The sequence below is a fragment of the Bombina bombina genome, chromosome 3, assembly GCF_027579735.1.
Source record: "Bombina bombina isolate aBomBom1 chromosome 3, aBomBom1.pri, whole genome shotgun sequence".
NCBI classification, from domain to species: Eukaryota; Metazoa; Chordata; class Amphibia; order Anura; family Bombinatoridae; genus Bombina; species Bombina bombina.
The window spans coordinates 946341250-946364086 of record NC_069501.1 but is presented as its reverse complement, the minus strand read 5'-3'; the positions used below and the strand labels follow the sequence as shown (position 1 = coordinate 946364086).

At 41.3% G+C, this 22837-nt stretch overlaps 1 protein-coding gene across 1 annotated transcript in view; it reads right to left on the bottom strand.

The window, feature by feature from the left end:
• Positions 1-22837, bottom strand: part of DGKH (diacylglycerol kinase eta) — an 800492-nt gene that overhangs the window by 100586 nt on the left and 677069 nt on the right. Inside the window, 2 exon segments of the mRNA XM_053705494.1 lie at positions 8659-8793; positions 11007-11120. Of these exon segments, the coding sequence (XP_053561469.1) occupies positions 8659-8793; positions 11007-11120 (249 nt within the window).

Sequence of the window (22837 nt, the reverse complement as noted above, 5' to 3'; positions counted from 1 at the left end):
TCGCTCTTAGTTCCAGAATATTTATCGGGAGAAGAGATTCTTCCCGAGACCAAAGACCCTGAGCTTTCAGGAGTCCCCAGACCGCGCCCCAGCCCACCAGACTGGCGTCGGTCGTGACAATGACCCACTCTAGTCTGCGGAAGCTCATCCCCTGTGACAGGTTGTCCAGGGACAGCCACCAACGGAGTGAATCTCTGGTCCTCTGATCTACTTGTATCGTCGGAGACAAGTCTGTATAATCCCCATTCCACTGACTGAGCATGCACAGTTGTAATGGTCTCAGATGAATTCGCGCAAAAGGAACTATGTCCATTGCCGCGACCATCAAACCTATTACTTCCATGCACTGCGCTATGGAAGGAAGAGGAACAGAATGAAGTACTTGACAAGAGTTTAGAAGTTTTGATTTTCTGGCCTCTGTCAGAAAAATCCTCATTTCTAAGGAGTCTATTATTGTTCCCAAGAAGGGAACTTTTGTTGACGGAGATAGAGAACTTTTTTCTACGTTCACTTTCCACCCGTGAGATCTGAGAAAGGCCAGGACGATGTCCGTGTGAGCCTTTGCTTGTGGAAGGGACGACGCTTGAATCAGAATGTCGTCCAAGTAAGGTACTACTGCAATGCCCCTTGGTCTTAGCACCGCTAGAAGGGACCCCAGTACCTTTGTGAAAATTCTTGGAGCAGTGGCTAATCCGAACGGAAGTGCCACAAACTGGTAATGCTTGTCCAGAAAGGCGAACCTTAGGAACCGATGATGTTCCTTGTGGATAGGAATATGTAGATACGCATCCTTTAAATCCACCGTGGTCATGAATTGACCTTCCTGGATGGAAGGAAGAATTGTTCGAATGGTTTCCATTTTGAACGATGGAACCTTGAGAAACTTGTTTAGGATCTTGAGATCTAAGATTGGTCTGAATGTTCCCTCTTTTTTGGGAACTATGAACAGATTGGAGTAGAACCCCATCCCTTGTTCTCCTAATGGAACAGGATGAATCACTCCCATTTTTAAACAGGTCTTCTACACAATGTAAGAATGCCTGTTTTTTTATGTGGTCTGAAGACAATTGAGACCTGTGGAACCTCCCCCTTGGAGGAAGCCCCTTGAATTCCAGAAGATAACCTTGGGAGACTATTTCCAGCGCCCAAGGATCCAGAACATCTCTTGCCCAAGCCTGAGCGAAGAGAGAGAGTCTGCCCCCCACCAGATCCGGTCCCGGATCGGGGGCCAACATCTCATGCTGTCTTGGTAGCAGTGGCAGGTTTCTTGGCCTGCTTACCTTTGTTCCAGCCTTGCATTGGCCTCCAGGCTGGCTTGGCTTGAGAAGTATTACCCTCTTGCTTAGAGGATGTAGCACTTGTGGCTGGTCCGTTTCTGCGAAAGGGACGAAAATTTGGTTTATTTTTAGCCTTGAAAGACCTATCCTGAGGAAGGGCGTGGCCCTTACCCCCAGTGATATCAGAAATAATCTCTTTCAAGTCAGGGCCAAACAGCGTTTTCTCCCCTTGAAAGGAATGTTAAGCAATTTATTCTTGGAAGACGCATCCGCTGACCAAGATTTTAGCCAAAGCGCTCTGCGCGCCACAATAGCAAACCCAGAATTTTTCGCCGCTAATCTAGCCAATTGCAAAGTGGCGTCTAAGGTGAAGAGTTAGCCAATTTGAGAGCATGAATTCTGTCCAAAATCTCCTCATAAGAAGAATCTTTATTGAGCGCCTTTTCTAGTTCATCGAACCAGAAACACGCTGCTGTAGTGACAGGAACAATGCATGAAATTGGTTGTAGAAGGTAACCTTGCTGAACAAACATCTTTTTAAGCAAACCCTCTAATTTTTTATCCATAGGATCTTTGAAAGCACAACTATCTTCTATGGGTATAGTGGTGCATTTGTTTAGAGTAGAAACCGCCCCCTCGACCTTGGGGACTGTCTGCCATAAGTCCTTTCTGGGTCGACCATAGGAAACAATTTCTTGAATATAGGGGGAGGGACGAAAGGTATGCCGGGCCTTTCCCATTCTTTGTTTACAATATCCGCCACCCGCTTGGGTATAGGAAAAGCTTCGGGGGGCCCCGGGACCTCTAGGAACTTGTCCATCTTACATAATTTCTCTGGAATGACCAAATTCTCACAATCATCCAGAGTAGATAACACCTCCTTAAGCAGAGCGCGGAGATGTTCCAATTTAAATTTGAATGTAATCACATCAGGTTCAGCTTGTTGAGAAATTTTCCCTGAATCTGAAATTTCTCCCTCAGACAAAACCTCCCTGGCCCCCTCAGACTGGTGTAGGGGCACTTCAGAACACTATCATCAGCGTCCTCATGCTCTTCCGTATTTTCTAAAACAGAGCAGTCGCGCTTTCGCTGATAAGTGGGCATTTTGGCTAAAATGTTTTTGATAGAATTATCCATTACAGCCGTTAATTGTTGCATAGTAAGGAGTATTGGCGCACTAGATGTACTAGGGGCCTCCTGTGTGGGCAAGACTGGCGGTAGACGAAGGAGGGGATGATGCAGTACCATGCTTACTCCCCTCACTTGAGGAATCATCTTGGGCATCATTTTCTCTAAATTTTGTGTCACATAAATCACATCTATTTAAATGAGAAGGAACCTTGGCTTCCCCACATACAGAACACAGTTTATCTGGTAGTTCAGACATGTTAAACAGGCATAAACTTGATAACAAAGTACAAAAAACGTTTTAAAATAAAACCGTTACTGTCACTTTAAATTTTAAACTGAACACACTTTATTACTGCAAATGTGAAAAAGTATGAAGGAATTGTTCAAAATTCACCAAAATTTCACCACAGTGTCTTAAAGCCTTAAAAGTGTTGCACACCAAATTTGAAAGCTTTAACTCTTAAAATAACGGAACCGGAGCCGTTTTTATATTTAACCCCTATACAGTCCCTGGTATCTGCTTTGCTGAGACCCAACCAAGCCCAAAGGGGAATACGATACCAAATGACGCCTTCAGAAAGCCTTTTCTATGTATCAGAGCTCCTCACACATGCATCTGCATGTCATGCTTCCCAAAAACAAGTGCGCAATAGAGGCGCGAAAATGAGGCTCTGCCTATGATTAGGGAAAGCCCCTAGAGAATAAGGTGTCCAATACAGTGCCTGCCGGTTATTTTACATAATTCCCAATAATAAAATAATTCCTCAAAGCTATGACGTTTTAAAAATGCTTATATATCAATCGTTTTAGCCCAGAAAATGTCTACCAGTCTTAAAAAGCCCTTGTGAAGCCCTTTATTCTTATGTAATAAAAATGGCTTACCGGATCCCATAGGGAAAATGACAGCTTCCAGCATTACATCGTCTTGTTAGAAATGTGTCATACCTCAAGCAGCAAAAGTCTGCTCACTGTTTCCCCCAACTGAAGTTAATTCCTCTCAACAGTCCTGTGTGGAAACAGCCATCAATTTTAGTAACGGTTTGCTAAAATCATTTTCCTCTTACAAACAGAAATCTTCATCACTTTTCTGTTTCAGAGTAAATAGTACATACCAGCACTATTTTAAAATAACAAACTCTTGATTGAAGAATAAAAACTACAGTTAAACACCAAAAAACTCTAAGCCATCTCCGTGGAGATGTTGCCTGTACAACGGCAAAGAGAATGACTGGGGGAAGGCGGAGCCTAGGAGGGATCATGTGACCAGCTTTGCTGGGCTCTTTGCCATTTCCTGTTGGGGAGGAGAATATCCCACAAGTAAGGATGACGCCGTGGACCGGACACACCTATGTTGGAGAAATAATTATTAATTATATTGTAGCTATCTTAGGGTTTATTTTACAGGTAAGTATTTATTTTAAATAGGAATAATTTATTAAAGTATAGTGTAGTGTTAGGTGTAATTATAACTTAGGTTAGGATTTATTTTACAGGTAAATTTCTCTTTATTTTAGCTAGGTAGCTATTAAATAGTTAATAACTATTTAATAGCTATTGTACCTGTTAAAATAAATTGAAAGGTACCTGTAAAATAAAAATAAATCCTAAGATAGCTAGAATATAATTATTATTTATATTGTAGCTCTATTAGGGTTTATTTTAAAGGTAAGTATTCAGTTTTAAATAGGATTCATTTAGTTAATAAGAGTTAATTTATTTAGATTTATTTAATTAATATTTAAGTTAGGGGGGCGTTAGGGTTAGGGTTAGACTGGGTTAATCATTTTATTACAGTGGCGGCGGTGTAGTGGGGGGCAGGATAGGGGTTAATAAATTTATTATAGGTGGCGACGGTGTGGGGGGGCAGATTAGGGGTTATTAAATTTATTATAGGTGACAACGGTGTAGGGGGGGCAGGATCGGGGTTAATAGGTTTAATATAGGTTGCGGCGGGTTCAGGGAGCGGCGGGTTTAGGGGGTTAAACTATTTATTTAGTTGCGGAGAGGTGCGGGATCAGCAGGATAGGGGTTAATAATTTTATAATAGAGGGCGACGGTGTAGGGGGGGGGCAGGAAAGGGGTTACTAGGTATACTGTAGGTGGCAGCGGTGTTCGGGAGCGGCGGTTTAGGGGTTAATACATTTATAAGAGTTGCGGCAGGGTCTAGGAGCGGCGGTTTAGGGGTTAATACATTTATAAGAGTTGCGGCGGGGTCTAGGAGCGGCGGTTTAGGGGTTAATACATTTATAAGAGTTGCGGCGGGGTCTAGGAGCGGCGGTTTAGGGGTTAGTAACTTTATTGAGTTGCGGGAGGCTCCGGGGGCGCCGGTATAGGGGGTAGAACAGTGTAGTTTAGTGTGAGTGCTTAGTGACAGGCTAGCAATAAAGCTGGGAAAAAGCCGAAGGGCAGCGAGATCGGATGAGTGATAACTGTCACAGTCCGCTGCTCATCGCCCCGCGGCTTTTTGACAGCTTTATTTGATAACTTAGGCGTATTTTTTCAGGTCCGCGGCGGCGATGTGAGGCGAGCTTAGGCGGGCGTATTGGGCCGGCGAATGCCAGAAAAGTAGACGGCTTGATAACTACCCCCCACTGACTCAAGGTATGTATACAAACAATATACAACAACTTTACTTAAAGAGTGCCCAATCCATAGCTGAGAGTGTCTTATATAATAAAAATATATACTTACCGTGTAAGACACCCATCCACATATAGCAGACAGCCAAACCAGTACTGAAACATATCAGCAGAGGTAATGGTTGGGGAGTATAATGTCGATCTGTAAAAGGGAGGCAGGGGATGAATCCCTGCGACCAATTTACAGAGAGCCTTAGAAAAGATTTCCCATAGGTGAAAACATGGCATCATCAGGCAATACTCCCTTCACATCCCTCAGACAAACACTGTACTCAGAGAGAAATTGGGCTTCACTATGCTTAGAAGCGCCTTTCACAGAAGAAAATCAAGCACATCTTGCTTCACCACCTCCAAAGGAGGCAACGTTTGTAAAACTGAGGTGTGAGTGAGGTGGGACGTGTATTTATAGGCATTTTAAGGTTAAGGAAACTTTGCCCCCTCCTGGGTAGGAATTATATCTCATACGTCACTAGCTCATGGACTCTTGCCACGTACATGAAAGAAATGTGAAGTAAACTATAACATAAGTATCAGAATCAGCTCCCAGTAGACAGAATTAATTATTAGCCAACATATTTATCATCAGAAATAATTTGCACTAGCTAATTACTAGATCTGTTATTTAAATGATATATTATTTGTAACGCTTGCAAAATTTTGATTATTGATTCTTAGTCCAAAACTCTAAAAATAAAAATTGGTTTCCAAGGCAACACACTGTGTTTCTAGTGCACTTATTAGTGATCTGTACTACTACTGCAAACCTCTGTATTTAAATATTGATTGAATATTCTTTACTAGGGTTGCTAACGTTTTTTGAAGAAAATAAGGGAGATTAACAAATAGACTCATTTCCCGTAGGAAATCGCCAAATTATACAATAGTTACTGGGCTAAAAAACATTTTGATACAGTTTGGTACAACATAATCCTTCATACAAACCATTGTCATTCATGCAGTCTAACTGAATCTGTTTCCCATTTAAAAGGACATGAAACCCACATTTTTTTCTTTCACGATTGAGATAGAGCATGTGCTTTTAAACCACTTTCCAATTTACTTCTATTATGTCATTTGTTTTGTTCTCTTGTAATCCTTTATTGAAAACGACACCAAGGTAGGCTCAGAAGCTGCTGAGTGGTGGCTGCACTTTTATGCCTCATATTATTGGCTCAGCTAGTTCCCAGTAGTGCATTGCTGCTTCTTTAACAAAGGATACCAAGAAAATGAAGCAAATATGATAATATAGGTAAATTGGAAAGTTGTTCAAAATGGTATTTTCTATCTGAATCATGACAGAAAAATGTTGGGTTTCATGTCCCTTTAAGGCACAATGGTAGTAAATACATTAAACAATATTAAATGTTTGTAATTAAGATTTTACACATTGCAAAACATAAGGGAGATCAATGTTCTAAGAGCAGATAAATAAGGGAGCCTTTGAGACTAAAAAAGTTTGGGAAATATGGGAGGGATGGTAACCCTACTTTGTATAGAGGTGAAGTTTGCCAATTGCATACACTATCGTATATTTAACATTATAATAATCCCAAAACAGTGCTCAGCTATGTAAAGCCAGATTCATGCTTTGCTTCAGGTTGTAAACAGCAAACAGGGAAACAAAACCAATAAAGAACTTTCAACAGAAAGTTTCTCTTGTAAATTTTTAGTTATACCCATTTTTACCACTAGGTGACAGTGTCTCCCTTCATAATAACTAAATAGCAACCAGAGAAACATGCAAACACTTATATGTGATTTTGAAATAGGTTGTGTTATTGTAATATCCCTGGCAATTATATGGTGTAGTTTCCAACATGCAGATATCCTGTTATGTTCATATATTCTAGAGCATAAACATTTCAAGGGAATATTTTTTGGAAAATCAACATTTAATTAGAGTTTGTTGGGTTCAAATTGCCTTACATATTATGAAATAACTCATTTAAAATTGCACAGCAACCAAAGTTTGGGTACCCTTCAAAACAGCCCGAAAATAATGTCCTCTCTTATTTTAAGAGAATAAATTATTAAAATGAATCCTCTTCATTTCAGGGCTGTAAAGCTGAAGTTTTGCAAAACTTTAATAAAAAGCACACAATGCTAAACGTCAGGCATTATAGATGCAATATTAGTGTACTAGTCCTAAAGCCCGTGCACACAGGACATTTTTAGTAGTACAGCGGTCCCACCCCTTGCTCTCTCTCGTCCCCCTCTCTTTTGCTCTCTCTCGTCCCCCTCTCTTTTGCTCTCTCTCTCTCTCCCCTCCTCTCTTGCTCTCTCACTCTTTTTTTGCTCTCTCTCCCCCCTCTCCTTTGCTCTCCCCCCCCTCTCCTTTGCTCTCTCTCCCCCCTCTCTTTTGCTCTCTCTCCCCCCCTCTTCTTTGCTCTCTCTCCCCCCTCTTCTTTGCTCTCTCTCCCCCCTCTTCTTTGCTCTCTCTCCCCCTTCACCTTTGCTCTCTCTCTCCCTTCACCTTTGCTCTCTCTCTCCCCCTCTCTTTTGCTCTCTCTCTCCCCCTCTCTTTTGCTCTCTCTCTCCCCCTCTCTTTTGCTCTCTCTCTCCCCCTCTCTTTTTGCTCTCTCTCTCCCCCTCTCTTTTGCTCTCTCTCTCCCCCTCTCTTTTGCTCTCTCTCTCCCCCCTCTCTTTTGCTCTCTCTCTCCCCCTCTCTTTTGCTCTCCCCCTCTCTTTTGCTCTCTTTCCCCCTTTCATTTGCTCTCTCTCCCCCTCTCTTGCTCTCTCTCCCCCCTCTCTTTTGCTCTCTCTCCCCCCTCTGCTTTTGCTCTCTCTCCCCCCTCTCTTTTGCTCTCTCTCCCCCTCTCATTTGCTCTCTCCCCTTTCTTTTGCTTTCTCTCCCCTCTCTTTAACTCTCCCCCTCTCTTTTGCTCTCTCCCCCCTCTCTTTAGCTCTCTCCCCCCTCTCTTTAGCTCACTCTCCCCTCTCTTTACCTCTCTCTCTCTCCTTCTCTCTCCCCCCTCTATTTTGCCCCCTCTTCCCCCTCTCTTTTGCCCCCTCTCTCTCTCCCCACTCTTTGTCGCTATCAGGCCATGTCCACTCCCGAACCAACCACGCCCCCATCACAGCACTCCCACCGGGCACGCCCCCTCGCCATGCCCACTCTGCCCGACCACGCCCCCTGCAATTGCTGATCTGATCTGAAGTTGATCCTGAAGGCCAGGTATGTTTGTCCTTGCGCAGTCTCTACTGCGCATGACTGCATCTGACAAACATACCTGGTCTTTTATTATATAGGATAAGACCACCAACACAGACAACAAATGAGAACTAGTCAATGATATTTAAAGAACCCATTAGTACAGAATTCTGGCGCATAACTCATTATCGGATTATTTAGCAGTAAGATCAGATACTGTAAGTAGTTCCTTGTTTGTCTTCTTTCCCTTTATACAAAGAGGTGGTTTAATTTGTTCTGACAAACAACACTTGAGCCATAAAAGCTGCTCCAACCAAAGAATTAATTTGCTTTTGTTGAAAAACTTAAATTTTTATAAAAGTGGATAAAAAAATAAAAGGGAAAGTAAATGACAACATCTATCAATGCTTGAACCCCCCATATCTTATTTAATTAGAACTTAATGAAATATGACACTTACCCTGTCTCTTGTTAACATCTGAGCTCTATTTTTGTGAACAATTTTAATGACACTTGGAGGCTGGATCCAGGCCTCACCGTCTACTTGTACTGGAACCCCTTCTTCTCCGAGAATGGTAATTTTCACTGACCGACACTGACAAGCAAAAAGATGGAAATACAGTATTATTTTGTGTAATTTCACTATCTTGGTTCATTTTTATATTGTCTTATACCGGTGCCTCATGAACAAAATTGCCAAATTGAACTACTAATATGGGTGACCTAAAAAGAAAAAACGTATGACAACCTGCACTATGTCCCAAAAATATAAAAAACCAACATTCTCTCAAGGTAACTTCTTAAACAGACAGATAGATATTAAAGCAGTGATTCAATCCTCTGATTTCATGTAAAACAAGCTGAAATGTAAGCCCTTCATTTCTCTTTCTCTTTGGTGGTCATCCATGTGTGATTCACTTTCTCTGCCAGTGTTGTCACCTGCGAGCTGCACCTGACTGCTGAATGAACTTGCAGTAGCTTGGCAGTGATAGAAGACTGTGCTAGCGCACTGCTTACGCACCTTTCTTATACGACCATGACAGGTCTTTAGAAACATTTTACCACGTGACAAGGTCTATTTTCTAGGACCATAGTATACAGTAATTCTATTATGGTCCTTGGACATCAAAAATATTATTAAATTAAACCAAAACATCTATATTAATAGTAGAAACACTTGGCACATTTCTGAAATGCCTGTGACAGTGATGATTGATATAACTGTGACACAGAGAGTCCATTAAAGTAACACAGCAATATAAAAGTGACAATACTAAGACGTATAAGTAAGATATATTACAGTGCCACTAAAACAAATACAATTGAGAGTCATGCTCAAAGAGGAATTTCATAAGGCATTTGACATCTTTTTCCTCATTAGCCCTAATTCCATAGAGGTAAAAAAGCTATGCATACAAAGGAATAAATTAAATTAGCCAAAAAGTTGTTGAAGCCAAAGGCTTATCCTGAAATTGTGTGTCTGACTGTGGTATACAAAGGAATTAGAATGTTTGTAAGCTTTAAGCAAATGCTTGGTGCTTTAGAAGTGACACGTTACACTTTCGTCTTAAAAAAATAAATACAAATCCTCAACCTTGGTAAGAAATAGGCTCAGGGCTACATCATATTCCAGACATAAACTTAACAACTGGTAGCAAAAATAATAATCTTCACAGACTAATTGAAAATACTGCTGTTGCTGTTGCTATCAGTTAAAGGGACAGTCTAAGCAAAATTAAACTTTCATGATTCAGATAGGGCATGTAATTTTAAACAACTTTCCAATTTACTTCTTTTATCTAATTTGCTCAATTCTTTAGATATCCTTTGTTGAAGAAATAGCAATGCACATGTGTGAGCCAATCACACGAGGCCTCTATGTGCAGCAACCAATAAGCAGCTACTGAGCATATCTAGATATGCTTTTCAGCAAGTGATATCAAGAGAATGAATCAAATTAGATAATAGAAGTAAATTAGAAAGTTGTTTAAAATTACATGCTTTTTCTAAATCATGAAAGAAAAAATGTGGGTTTCATGTCCCTTTAAGTTTACGACAACAATATAATTGAGGCTTTAGGGATACATCCTGAACAACCTAAGGAGTTAGCAGACAGAGGAAGTTTTAGGAAACATAAGTAATCTGTCTCCCTGGACTTGAAACTAAATAGAAAAGGGAGCCGAGCAGCTTTAGAAAATTAAGCTTTTAGGTAAGATTATAAAAATGCACTTACAACCAAGATTTTAAATAGAAAATATTTTGAATGTATTGTATTTGATTTATAATACAATTTATAAGAAAGCACAAAATAGATTCATTATGAAGCAACATAATATACAATAGAGGTTATTATTAATCCTTATTAGATTGTAAATAGAAAGGTCATACTGAACGGTGCATAGGTGCATTTCTATATGAAATAGAAGTCATTTTGCAATATACTTAAATTAGCAGAAATGCTTCTAGTAAAAGTGAAGTGTTTTTCATCGGCATACACACATATGCTGCTAGGGTTAGTTCACCCCTTCTCAGTGAGTCAGCAGTTGCTTGTAGGACACAATATACATCACTACCACCTCTCTGAGCAAGCATTGCGTTTGAATACTGGTGCACGTCCCTCACAGGATATGTGCGTATGCTGCAGAAAACATTAATAACTTTTACTAGAAGCATTTTTGCTAATGGAAGTATATTGCAAAAATGCTTAGATTTCATATTGAAATGCACCCATGCATATTTCAATGTTGACCTTTCTGTCCCTTTAAGATTTGGAGCAGACTGTGTATAATATAACAGCATCATTGGTACCTGAGCTATCCTGTGATGCTGCAGCTTGATCACTCTAGAAACGGCCATCTGCATGCTGCCAAACACCGCCACAACCTCCAATATTTTATCATCAAACGACGGAGCCCCAAAGATCTGCAGAGAAAAACAAAACCGTTATTTGACTTGGTGTGGCTCAAGCAGGCTCAGATATACATGCAGGGTATCTGTGTCACTGAACAGGCCTGACATGAGCTGTACAAGCAGCAGGTCTTGATAAAGGCCACTTGCTGAACTAAAACACTGAGGTATGACATGTTACATTTGTTTGGATTATTCTTAAAGGAAAAGGAAACCCCAACATTTTCTTTCATGATTTGGATAGAACATACAATATTAAATAATATTCCAATTTACTTCCATGATCAAATCTGCTTCTTTCTCTTGTTATCTTTTGCTGAAGGAACAGCATTGCACTACTGGCAGCAAGATGAACACATCTAGGTAGCCAATCACAAAAGACAAATGTGTGCAGGCACCAATTAGTAGCAGCTCCCACTAGTGTAGGATATGTGTGTATTCTTTTCAACAAGGGATACCAAGAGAACAAAGCACATTTAAAAATAGAAGTTAATTTTAAAAAGTGTCTTAAAATCAGAAGTTTAATGTTGACTTTACCATCCCTTTAAAGGGATAGTAAACCACAAAATGTTCTTTTATGATTCAGATAGAACATACAATTGTAAACAAATTTGCATTTTACTTATATTATCAAATTTGCTTCATTCTCTTGTTATCCATTGCTGAAGGAATATCATTGAACTATTGGCAGCTAGCTGAACACATCTAGTTATCCAATCACAAGAGATAAATGTGTGCAGGCACCAATTAGCAGCAGCTCCCACTAGTGTATGATATGTGCGTATTCATTCTTTAAAAAGAGATTCTAAGAGAACAAAGCACATTTGAAAATAGAAGTGAATTTAAAAGTGTCTTAAAATTACATTCTCAATCTGAATCATGCAAGTTTAATTTTGACTTTCCTATACCTTCAAGTGTTTGTTTAACCATCTGAATTGGTTATAATCTGCTGTTCCATTAGATTGTTTGAGTTTATTATACCAGGGCACTAATTACAAATTTTGTGGCATAATAATATATTTATACATATAAATGATATACAGCATAACCTACCTGTGCCCTAAGTACTGCTTGATTCAATTAGCTTGCAAATAATTTATTTTCAAACACCTAGTTTACGACTGTTGCACTAAACAGGGTGCGAAACTAACGCCAAAAAAGTTGCATTATTTCACCAACCATAGCGCTGCCATTACGAGTTACTGAAGAGCCTCCTTGTGCATGCGATATGGTGGTGTTAAGCTCCATACCGCACAAAAGCCAAGGGCTGCTTCAACGTGCTTGTGCATGCTTTCCCCCATAGACATCAATGGGGAGAGAGTGTTAGAAAAAACAACTAACACCTGCGATCTTAGAATGAAAAAACAAAAACAGAATTTATGTTTACCTGATAAATTACTTTCTCCAACGGTGTGTCCGGTCCACGGCGTCATCCTTACTTGTGGGATATTCTCTTCCCCAACAGGAAATGGCAAAGAGCCCAGCAAAGCTGGTCACATGATCCCTCCTAGGCTCCGCCTTCCCCAGTCATTCGACCGACATTCGACCGACGTAAAGGAGGAATATTTGCATAGGAGAAACCATATGATACCGTGGTGACTGTAGTTAAAGAAAATAAATTATCAGACCTGATTAAAAAACCAGGGCGGGCCGTGGACCGGACACACCGTTGGAGAAAGTAATTTATCAGGTAAACATAAATTCTGTATTCTCCAAAATAGGTGTGTCCGGTCCACGGCGTCATCCTTACTTGTGGGAACCAATACCAAAGCTTTAGGACACGGATGAAGGGAGGGAGCAAATCAGGTCACCTAGATGGAAGGCACCACGGCTTGCAAAACCTTTCTCCCAATAATAGCCTCAGAAGAAGCAAAAGTATCAAACTTGTAAAATTTAGTAAAAGTGTGCAGTGAAGACCAAGTCGCTGCCTTACATATCTGATCAACAGAAGCCTCGTTCTTGAAGGCCCATGTGGAAGCCACAGCCCTAGTGGAATGAGCTGTGATTCTTTCAGGAGGCTGCCGTCCGGCAGTCTCGTAAGCCAATCTGATGATGCTTTTAATCCAAAAAGAGAGAGAGGTAGAAGTTGCTTTTTGACCTCTCCTTTTACCAGAATAAACAACAAACAAGGAAGATGTTTGTCTAAAATCCTTTGTAGCATCTAAATAGAATTTTAGAGCACGAACAACATCCAAATTGTGCAACAAACGTTCCTTCTTTGAAACTGGATTCGGACACAAAGAAGGCACGACTATCTCCTGGGTAATGTTTTTGTTAGAAACAACTTTCGGAAGAAAACCAGGTTTAGTACGTAAAACCACCTTATCTGCATGGAACACCAGATAAGGAGGAGAACACTGTAGAGCAGATAATTCTGAAACTCTTCTAGCAGAAGAAATTGCAACCAAAAACAAAACTTTCCAAGATAATAACTTAATATCAACGGAATGTAAGGGTTCAAACGGAACCCCCTGAAGAACTGAAAGAACTAAATTGAGACTCCAAGGAGGAGTCAAAGGTTTGTAAACAGGCTTGATTCTAACCAGAGCCTGAACAAAGGCTTGAACATCTGGCACAGCTGCCAGCTTTTTGTGAAGTAACACAGACAAGGCAGAAATCTGTCCCTTCAAGGAACTTGCAGATAATCCTTTCTCCAAACCTTCTTGAAGAAAGGATAGAATCTTAGGAATTTTTACCTTGTCCCAAGGGAATCCTTTAGATTCACACCAACAGATATATTTTTTCCATATTTTGTGGTAAATTTTTCTAGTTACAGGCTTTCTGGCCTGAACAAGAGTATCAATGACAGAATCTGAGAACCCTCGCTTTGATAAGATCAAGCGTTCAATCTCCAAGCAGTCAGTTGGAGTGAGACCAGATTCGGATGTTCGAACGGACCTTGAACAAGAAGGTCTCGTCTCAAAGGTAGCTTCCATGGTGGAGCCGATGACATATTCACCAGGTCTGCATACCAAGTCCTGCGTGGCCACGCAGGAGCTATCAAGATCACCGAAGCCCTCTCCTGATTGATCCTGGCTACCAGCCTGGGAATGAGAGGAAACGGCGGGAATACATAAGCTAGTTTGAAGGTCCAAGGTGCTACTAGTGCATCTACTAGAGTCGCCTTGGGATCCCTGGATCTGGACCCGTAGCAAGGAACCTTGAAGTTCTGACGAGAGGCCATCAGATCCATGTCTGGAATGCCCCACAATTGAGTAATTTGGGCAAAGATTTCCGGATGGAGTTCCCACTCCCTCGGATGAAATGTCTGACGACTCAGAAAATCCGCTTCCCAATTTTCCACTCCTGGGATGTGGATTGCAGACAAGTGGCAGGAGTGAGTCTCCGCCCAATGAATGATTTTGGTCACTTCTTCCATCGCCAGGGAACTCCTTGTTCCCCCCTGATGGTTGATGTACGCAACAGTCGTCATGTTGTCCGATTGAAACCGTATGAACTTGGCCTTTGCTAGCTGAGGCCAAGCCTTGAGAGCATTGAGTATCGCTCTCAGTTCCAGAATATTTATCGGGAGAAGAGATTCTTCCCGAGACCAAAGACCCTGAGCTTTCAGGGGTCCCCAGACCGCGCCCCAGCTCCATTCCACTGACTGAGCATGCACAGTTGTAATGGTCTTAGATGAATTCGTGCAAAAGGAACTATGTCCATTGCCGCTACCATCAAACCTATTACTTCCATGCACTGCGCTATGGAAGGAAGAGGAACAGAATGAAGTATTTGACAAGAGTTTAGAAGTTTTGATTTTCTGGCCTCTGTCAGAAAAATCCTCATTTCTAAGGAGTCTATTATTGTTCCCAAGAAGGGAACCCTTGTTGACGGAGATAGAGAACTTTTTTCTACGTTCACTTTCCACCCGTGAGATCTGAGAAAGGCCAGGACAATGTCCGTGTGAGCCTTTGCTTGAGGAAGGGACGACGCTTGAATCAGAATGTCGTCCAAGTAAGGTACTACTGCAATGCCCCTTGGTCTTAGCACCGCTAGAAGGGACCCTAGTACCTTTGTGAAAATTCTTGGAGCAGTGGCTAATCCGAACGGAAGTGCCACAAACTGGAAATGCTTGTCCAGGAATGCGAACCTTAGGAACCGATGATGTTCCTTGTGGATAGGAACATGTAGATACGCATCCTTTAAATCCACCGTGGTCATGAATTGACCTTCCTGGATGGAAGGAAGAATTGTTCGAATGGTTTCCATTTTGAACGATGGAACCTTGAGAAACTTGTTTAGGATCTTGAGATCTAAGATTGGTCTGAATGTTCCCTCTTTTTTGGGAACTACGAACAGATTGGAGTAGAACCCCATCCCTTGTTCTCCTAATGGAACAGGATGAATCACTCCCATTTTTAACAGGTCTTCTACACAATGTAAGAATGCCTGTTTTTTTATGTGGTCTGAAGACAATTGAGACCTGTGGAACCTCCCCCTTGGGGGAAGTCCCTTGAATTCCAGAAGATAACCTTGGGAGACTATTTCTAGTGCCCAAGGATCCAGAACATCTCTTGCCCAAGCCTGAGCGAAGAGAGAGAGTCTGCCCCCCACCGGATCGGGGGCCAACATCTCATGCTGTCTTGGTAGCAGTGGCAGGTTTCTTGGCCTGCTTTCCTTTGTTCCAGCCTTGCATTGGTCTCCAGGCTGGCTTGGCTTGAGAAGTATTACCCTCTTGCTTAGAGGACGTAGCACTTGGGGCTGGTCCGTTTCTGCGAAAGGGACGAAAATTAGGTTTATTTTTGGCCTTGAAAGACCTATCCTGAGGAAGGGCGTGGCCCTTGCCCCCAGTGATATCAGAGATAATCTCTTTCAAGTCAGGGCCAAACAGCGTTTTCCCCTTGAAAGGAATGTTAAGCAATTTGTTCTTGGAAGACGCATCCGCTGACCAAGATTTTAGCCAAAGCGCTCTGCGCGCCACAATAGCAAAACCAGAATTCTTCGCCGCTAACCTAGCCAATTGCAAAGTGGCGTCTAGGGTGAAAGAATTAGCCAATTTGAGAGCATGAATTCTGTCCATAATCTCCTCATAAGAAGAAGAATTATTATTGAGCGCCTTTTCTAGTTCATCGAACCAGAAACACGCTGCTGTAGTGACAGGAACAATGCATGAAATTGGTTGTAGAAGGTAACCTTGCTGAACAAACATCTTTTTAAGCAAACCTTCTAATTTTTTATCCATAGGATCTTTGAAAGCACAACTATCTTCTATGGGTATAGTGGTGCGTTTGTTTAGAGTAGAAACCGCCCCCTCGACCTTGGGGACTGTCTGCCATAAGTCCTTTCTGGGGTCGACCATAGGAAACAATTTTTTAAATATGGGGGGAGGGACGAAAGGTATACCGGGCCTTTCCCATTCTTTATTTACAATGTCCGCCACCCGCTTGGGTATAGGAAAAGCTTCGGGGGGCCCCGGGACCTCTAGGAACTTGTCCATTTTACATAGTTTCTCTGGAATGACCAAATTCTCACAATCATCCAGAGTAGATAACACCTCCTTAAGCAGAGCGCGGAGATGTTCCAATTTAAATTTAAATGTAATCACATCAGGTTCAGCTTGTTGAGAAATTTTCCCTGAATCTGAAATTTCTCCCTCAGACAAAACCTCCCTGGCCCCCTCAGACTGGTGTAGGGGCGCTTCAGAACCAATATCATCAGCGTCCTCATGCTCTTCAGTATTTTCTAAAACAGAGCAGTCGCGCTTTCGCTGATAAGTGGGCATTTTGGCTAAAATGTTTTTGATAGAATTATCCATTACAGCCGTTAATTGTTGCATAGTAAGGAGTATTGGCGCACTAGATGTACTAGGGGCCTCCTGTGTGGGCAAGACTGGCGTAGACGAAGGAGGGGATGATGCAGTACCATGCTTACTCCCCTCACTTGAGGAATCATCTTGGGCATCATTTTCTCTAAATTTTGTGTCACATAAATCACATCTATTTAAATGAGAAGGAACCTTGGCTTCCCCACATTCAGAACACAGTCTATCTGGTAGTTCAGACATGTTAAACAGGCATAAACTTGATAACAAAGTACAAAAAACGTTTTAAAATAAACCGTTACTGTCACTTTAAATTTTAAACTGAACACACTTTGTTACTGCAATTGTGAAAAAGTATGAAGGAAATTTTCAAAATTCACCAAAATTTCACCACAGTGTCTTAAAGCCTTAAAAGTATTGCACACCAAATTTTGAAGCTTTAACCCTTAAAATAACGGAACCGGAGCCGTTTTTATATTTAACCCCTTTACAGTCCCTGGTATCTGCTTTGCTGAGACCCAACCAAGCCCAAAGGGGAATACGATACCAAATGACTCCTTCAGAAAGTCTTTTCTATGTATCAGAGCTCCTCACACATGCATCTGCATGTCATGCTTCCCAAAAACAAGTGCGCAATAGAGGCGCGAAAATGAGACTCTGCCTATGATTAGGGAAAGCCCCTAGAGAATAAGGTGTCCAATACAGTGCCTGCCGGTTATTTTACATAATTCCCAAGATTAAAATAATTCCTCAAGGCTATGGAGTATAAAATATGCTTATATATAAATCGATTTAGCCCAGAAAATGTCTACAGTCTTAAAAGCCCTTGTGAAGCCCTTTTTTTCTTTCTGTAATAAAAATGGCTTACCGGATCCCATAGGGAAAATGACAGCTTCCAGCATTACATCGTCTTGTTAGAATGTGTCATACCTCAAGCAGCAAAAGTCTGCTCACTGTTCCCCCAACTGAAGTTAATTCCTCTCAACAGTCCTGTGTGGAAACAGCCATCGATTTTAGTAACGGTTGCTAAAATCATTTTCCTCTTACAAACAGAAATCTTCATCTCTTTTCTTTTTCAGAGTAAATAGTACATACCAGCACTATTTTAAAATAACAAACTCTTGATTGAATAATAAAAACTACAGTTAAACACTAAAAAACTCTAAGCCATCTCCGTGGAGATGTTGCCTGTACAACGGCAAAGAGAATGACTGGGGAAGGCGGAGCCTAGGAGGGATCATGTGACCAGCTTTGCTGGGCTCTTTGCCATTTCCTGTTGGGGAAGAGAATATCCCACAAGTAAGGATGACGCCGTGGACCGGACACACCTATGTTGGAGAAATTTATGCTTACCTGATAAATTTATTTCCGGATATGGTGAGTCCACGGCTTCAATATAAAAAGAGAGAGAGATGCCCTCAGCTGAGACAGAACAAAAGCTAGAAAAACTTCCGTGCTTGTTCATTTTAGGGTGCCACTCAGGGTGCATACTCTTTTAGCACACTATGCCCCTTCACAGAGAAAACATGCATACATATTGCCACAGACGGAGAGGAAAAATTCGCTACAGCTGGATTCGAACTCCCAACCCTCTGGATACAAGATGGCCGAAATATCTACCGGTCACTAAAGCTTGAGAAAACGAAGACTGTAGAGAGAGGTAAGAGGAAGTAATCATAGATTTTCTGACCTCCGTTAGGAATACTCGCAAAGAGAGAACCTGAAAAGGTCCTCAAAAAATCACCCTTGTAGCTAGAACATGGTAACTCTTAACAAGCTTCTCGTCCCATCCATGGGAACATAGGATAAAATCTTTTTTTTTTTTTAATAATTTTTATCAAGGTTCAGTTCAAGGCTTACAAGTATTAAACGTCAAGACATATCAGGCACTACAGAAATACACAGTAACATAACTTTGTTCTGGTACATATCAGAATAGATATATATAACATGAATATAAGACATTTGCAATCTTTGTTTAGAAAAAATAATTGCTATATAATCTGTATACCAACTACATGTCATATGAGGCCACTCTAGGGCCTCTCAACAATATACATAATGAGTCGTTCCAGTTGGTAGACTGAGACAAAGGAGACCACTCATGGGTCTCAAATGATGAACCCCCTTTTTCCCCCTTATATAGTAGATAACAATTTATAACAAACTATTGTGTCTGTAGTTTAAATAGACTTTATGCCTCAATTTTCTTGTTTATCTCATGCGTAGTCATTATTATGTAGATCTCCTATGATAATCATATGACATTGAACCAATATATAATTGTTATAATTCAAGGGAGATATATCAGTCAGACATATGAGATACTGTATGATGGTACCACCCACATATTCTATAAATTTGTATAAACTAGTATACCGAATAATACTGAATGCTTACTAATGATTGAAAAAAAACTGAAGGAGTGTCAAACCCTTATAGTAAAGTTGCCCGATGTGAAAATTAGCTTCCTCTTATTTGGGCACAGGGGACATATGAAAATGTTAGATGACGCTAAAAACCTAGTGTGTCCATTCAGGGGTGTAGGGATTAAGAAGTGTAGAAAAGCGTACCACCCCGGCCGTAGGTGGCACCACAAAGCCACACAAGTATCAGTGACAGCATTGCCCATCAGTGCACATGAGACGCATAATTGTGGTGTATAATGCGTAGGTAATTGCTGTAGTGTAAATAGGATTGTGACATAGTAATACATGGGATGTAGGTTCCCCATCTATCTTTAAATGGTCTTTCCCATGATAGAACGCAACTTAGTCATATGAGCATTGTAGAAGCAAAAGCAGTGAGATAATACTGCTATATACGACTGAAATATGCTTTTTATATAAATAGTAAATGGGTAACTGGTGTAATAGTAATGAAGATACTTGAACCTTATATACATCAGCATAGCAACACTGGTTATACGTACATTTTCTAAAAAATGCTAATAATATACAATAAAAAGACTGAATCCTTATAGGGCTCAATATATATGAATAATGTTTCAACCAAAACAGTGTATAAACAAACATAATCCGTAAAAAACTTGTCCCGCCATTTTAAAAGTGTTACTTGCACAATATACTATACACAAATACAAAGAAAACATAACTAGTCAAACATGTAAGGTATCAAATTAAGTCCACATTTATAAGTCTCTGTATCTATAGTAAACATTTAAACTATGGAGGGATAAAGAATACACAACGCACTTTTAAACTAAGTAACTTGGCTGACGTCTCTTACTGTTTACTTTTGTAAAGTCAACGGATTTTAGCCTATCCCTAATTTGTTATAAAGCTCAGTCCCATAAATAAGACGACTCACAGGGGGATCCAGGCTATTAGGAAGAGTTGTTAGCTTATGAGAGCCCAAATGTTCCGTCTGGATCTTGAAGTCTGCAGACGTTATGCGTGTCCGCGTGGTTGCTGTCCTTAGAAGGAAGTTTATTGCAATCAGGTAAGCACTGACCAAGGGTAGACTTGACAAGGTTTCCAGTGAGATTGTACTAAATATCGGCATTGTGGCTATATCAGTTGGAGAATGTGGGAGCTCCCCATCAATACTAATCTCCAGATGGTGAGAAAGTCCTCCGCTGCTGTGACACATGGCTCACTGCTTTCATAGTGACCGGACAGATCCGGAAGGCATTCTGGAACCGGTTTCTTTACCTTTAATAAGTCATATAATAATCTTTCCTGTTCTTCCTTATGGTTATTCAGAATCCAGAGCATCTGGGCTTCCCACCTGTCCAGCATTGCCACAATGTTAAAAGGATCGGAGCGGTAATGGGTAGACATCTCCACTCAGATGTAAGAAAGCCTTCGTATTGTCTGGGATGTAGTTATGTGTAAACAGTCTTTTCTCGACTGGAATACCCCCTTGTTAGGCTGGAAGGGGGGGGGCCGAGAGCCTCAAAATGTCTGTCGCCAAAGGCCTCAGCGGTCCAGTTCAGGGGGCTACCTTCATATAGACACCAGATAAGGTATCATCGAGTTCCTCAAAACTCGCTATTGATGAATAAAATATTTTCGTGGCTTGATGGTTCAGTTGTATATAGATAATCAGCGGTATATCTGTTTAAGATTAGGAGCTCCTGAAATTGTGGCCAGTCATGGCCACTGCTTAGACACCCAGGATAAAATCTTTTGAAAAGGAGTTTGCTCAAGAAGGGAAGAGCCCTTAACCATATAATATTTAAGAGGGAAGCCCTGCAATTCTCTAGGACCAAAAGAGTCCATCTAGAAGTACTAATCTTCATAAACATGAGAAGATCCAAGATAAAGGGAACAAGAGATACACATCCTTCAGGTCTATGTTCGTCATGAACAGACCCTCTAGAATCAAGAAGAATGGAACCAACTTCAAAGGAATTTACTCTAGGATACTTGAGAAAGTACATAGACCCTGTTCCCTGAATCAATCACTCCCAGGGAGAAAAGGTTCTGAACCCAGTTCCAGAATGCCTCTCACATACCTGGACTACAGATACGCTAGAAAGGAGAAAACTGCCCCTGGGATGAAATCCTAGATTGCTACCCCCTGAACTAAGACCGGTTGGGTTTCCAAAAACCGGAAAAAAACAGCAGAAAGAGGAAAAGAAAGACTTCCTCTAGTAAGTTCCGCTTGACGAGTGATAGAAAAAACCTTTATCCACCCGTAAGTCAAAGACCAGGTCTCCTTCTACCTTCCAGACCAAAGTGCTACCCCTGAAGGGAAGCAGCAGAATCTTGGACTTAGAAGAATATTAAGAACTAATCAAATGATGGCCACAGATTGTGACAAGTCTTGATCAAATTGGAAATTGAACCTGCATCTGCAGTTTAAAATAAGCATGTTTGGAGTACAATTGGAAATTTACACAAAAACCCAGCATTTGTACCTGGGTTCGAACTCTAAACCAAGAGTTTCCAAGGCAGTCAAGCCGCCGATAGGACACAAAACCCAGCCTTAGTTGTAAAGTACAGGTAGGCTGCTCAGCTGACCAAAGATTCAGCCACAATGTTCTGCGGGCTAGCACAGCAAGTCTAAATAGACAAGGCATTGCTCTACAAAAGCAAGGAAATCTCCAGCTTCTTAATCTATGGATACGCAGAGGAGTAACTATCCCCTAAAGGAATCGAATTTCTCTTGTCCTTGTAGAAACTTCTACTTAAGGCACCGTGCATTTTAATGAAAAATCCTTTAAAGGATGGAAACAAGGAGAAAAGTATCCTAGCTTCTTTTCTTCCTGTGGAAAAAAAAAATTCATAGCACATCTACAACACTTCCTCAAGGTAAGGAACATTACAGAGATAAAAAGTTTACTAAACTTCCAAGGTTGACAACGACAAGGTAATCAATGTCGTTGAAGTAGTCAAAACCTCTCTTAACAATACACTATGGGGCATATGTATCAAGCTCCGAATGGAGCTTGATGCCCCGTGTTTCTGGCGAGCCTGCAGGCTCGCCAGAAACAGCAGTTATGAAGCAGCGGTCACAAAGACCGCTGCTCCATAACCTGTCCTCCTGCTCTGAGCAGGCGGACACACATCGGCGGAAATCAACCCGATCGAGTTGATTGACACCCCCCTGCTGGCGGCCTATTGGCCGCGAGTCTGCAGGGGGCGGTGTTGCACCAGCAGGTCTTGTGAGCTGCTGGTGCAATGCTGAATACGGCGAGCGTATTGCTCGCCGTATTCAGCGAAGTCTGGCGGACCTGATCCGCACTGTCGGATCTGGTCCGCCAGACTTTAATAAATAGGGGCCAAGGTGTTCAAGCATACATCTGAATGAGATGACTGCAGCATCAGATAAAGGAATTATACTGTCCAAGTCTGAGATTTCACCCTCAGAAGATACCTGCGGACCTCCTCACCAAACTCGGGAGAGAGAACAACCTGTGTAGCAGAATGTGGCGCAGAAACCTTACTATCTGAAACTTTAAATGTCCTCTTGCATTTTCCCTGTAGGAAAGAAAAAACAA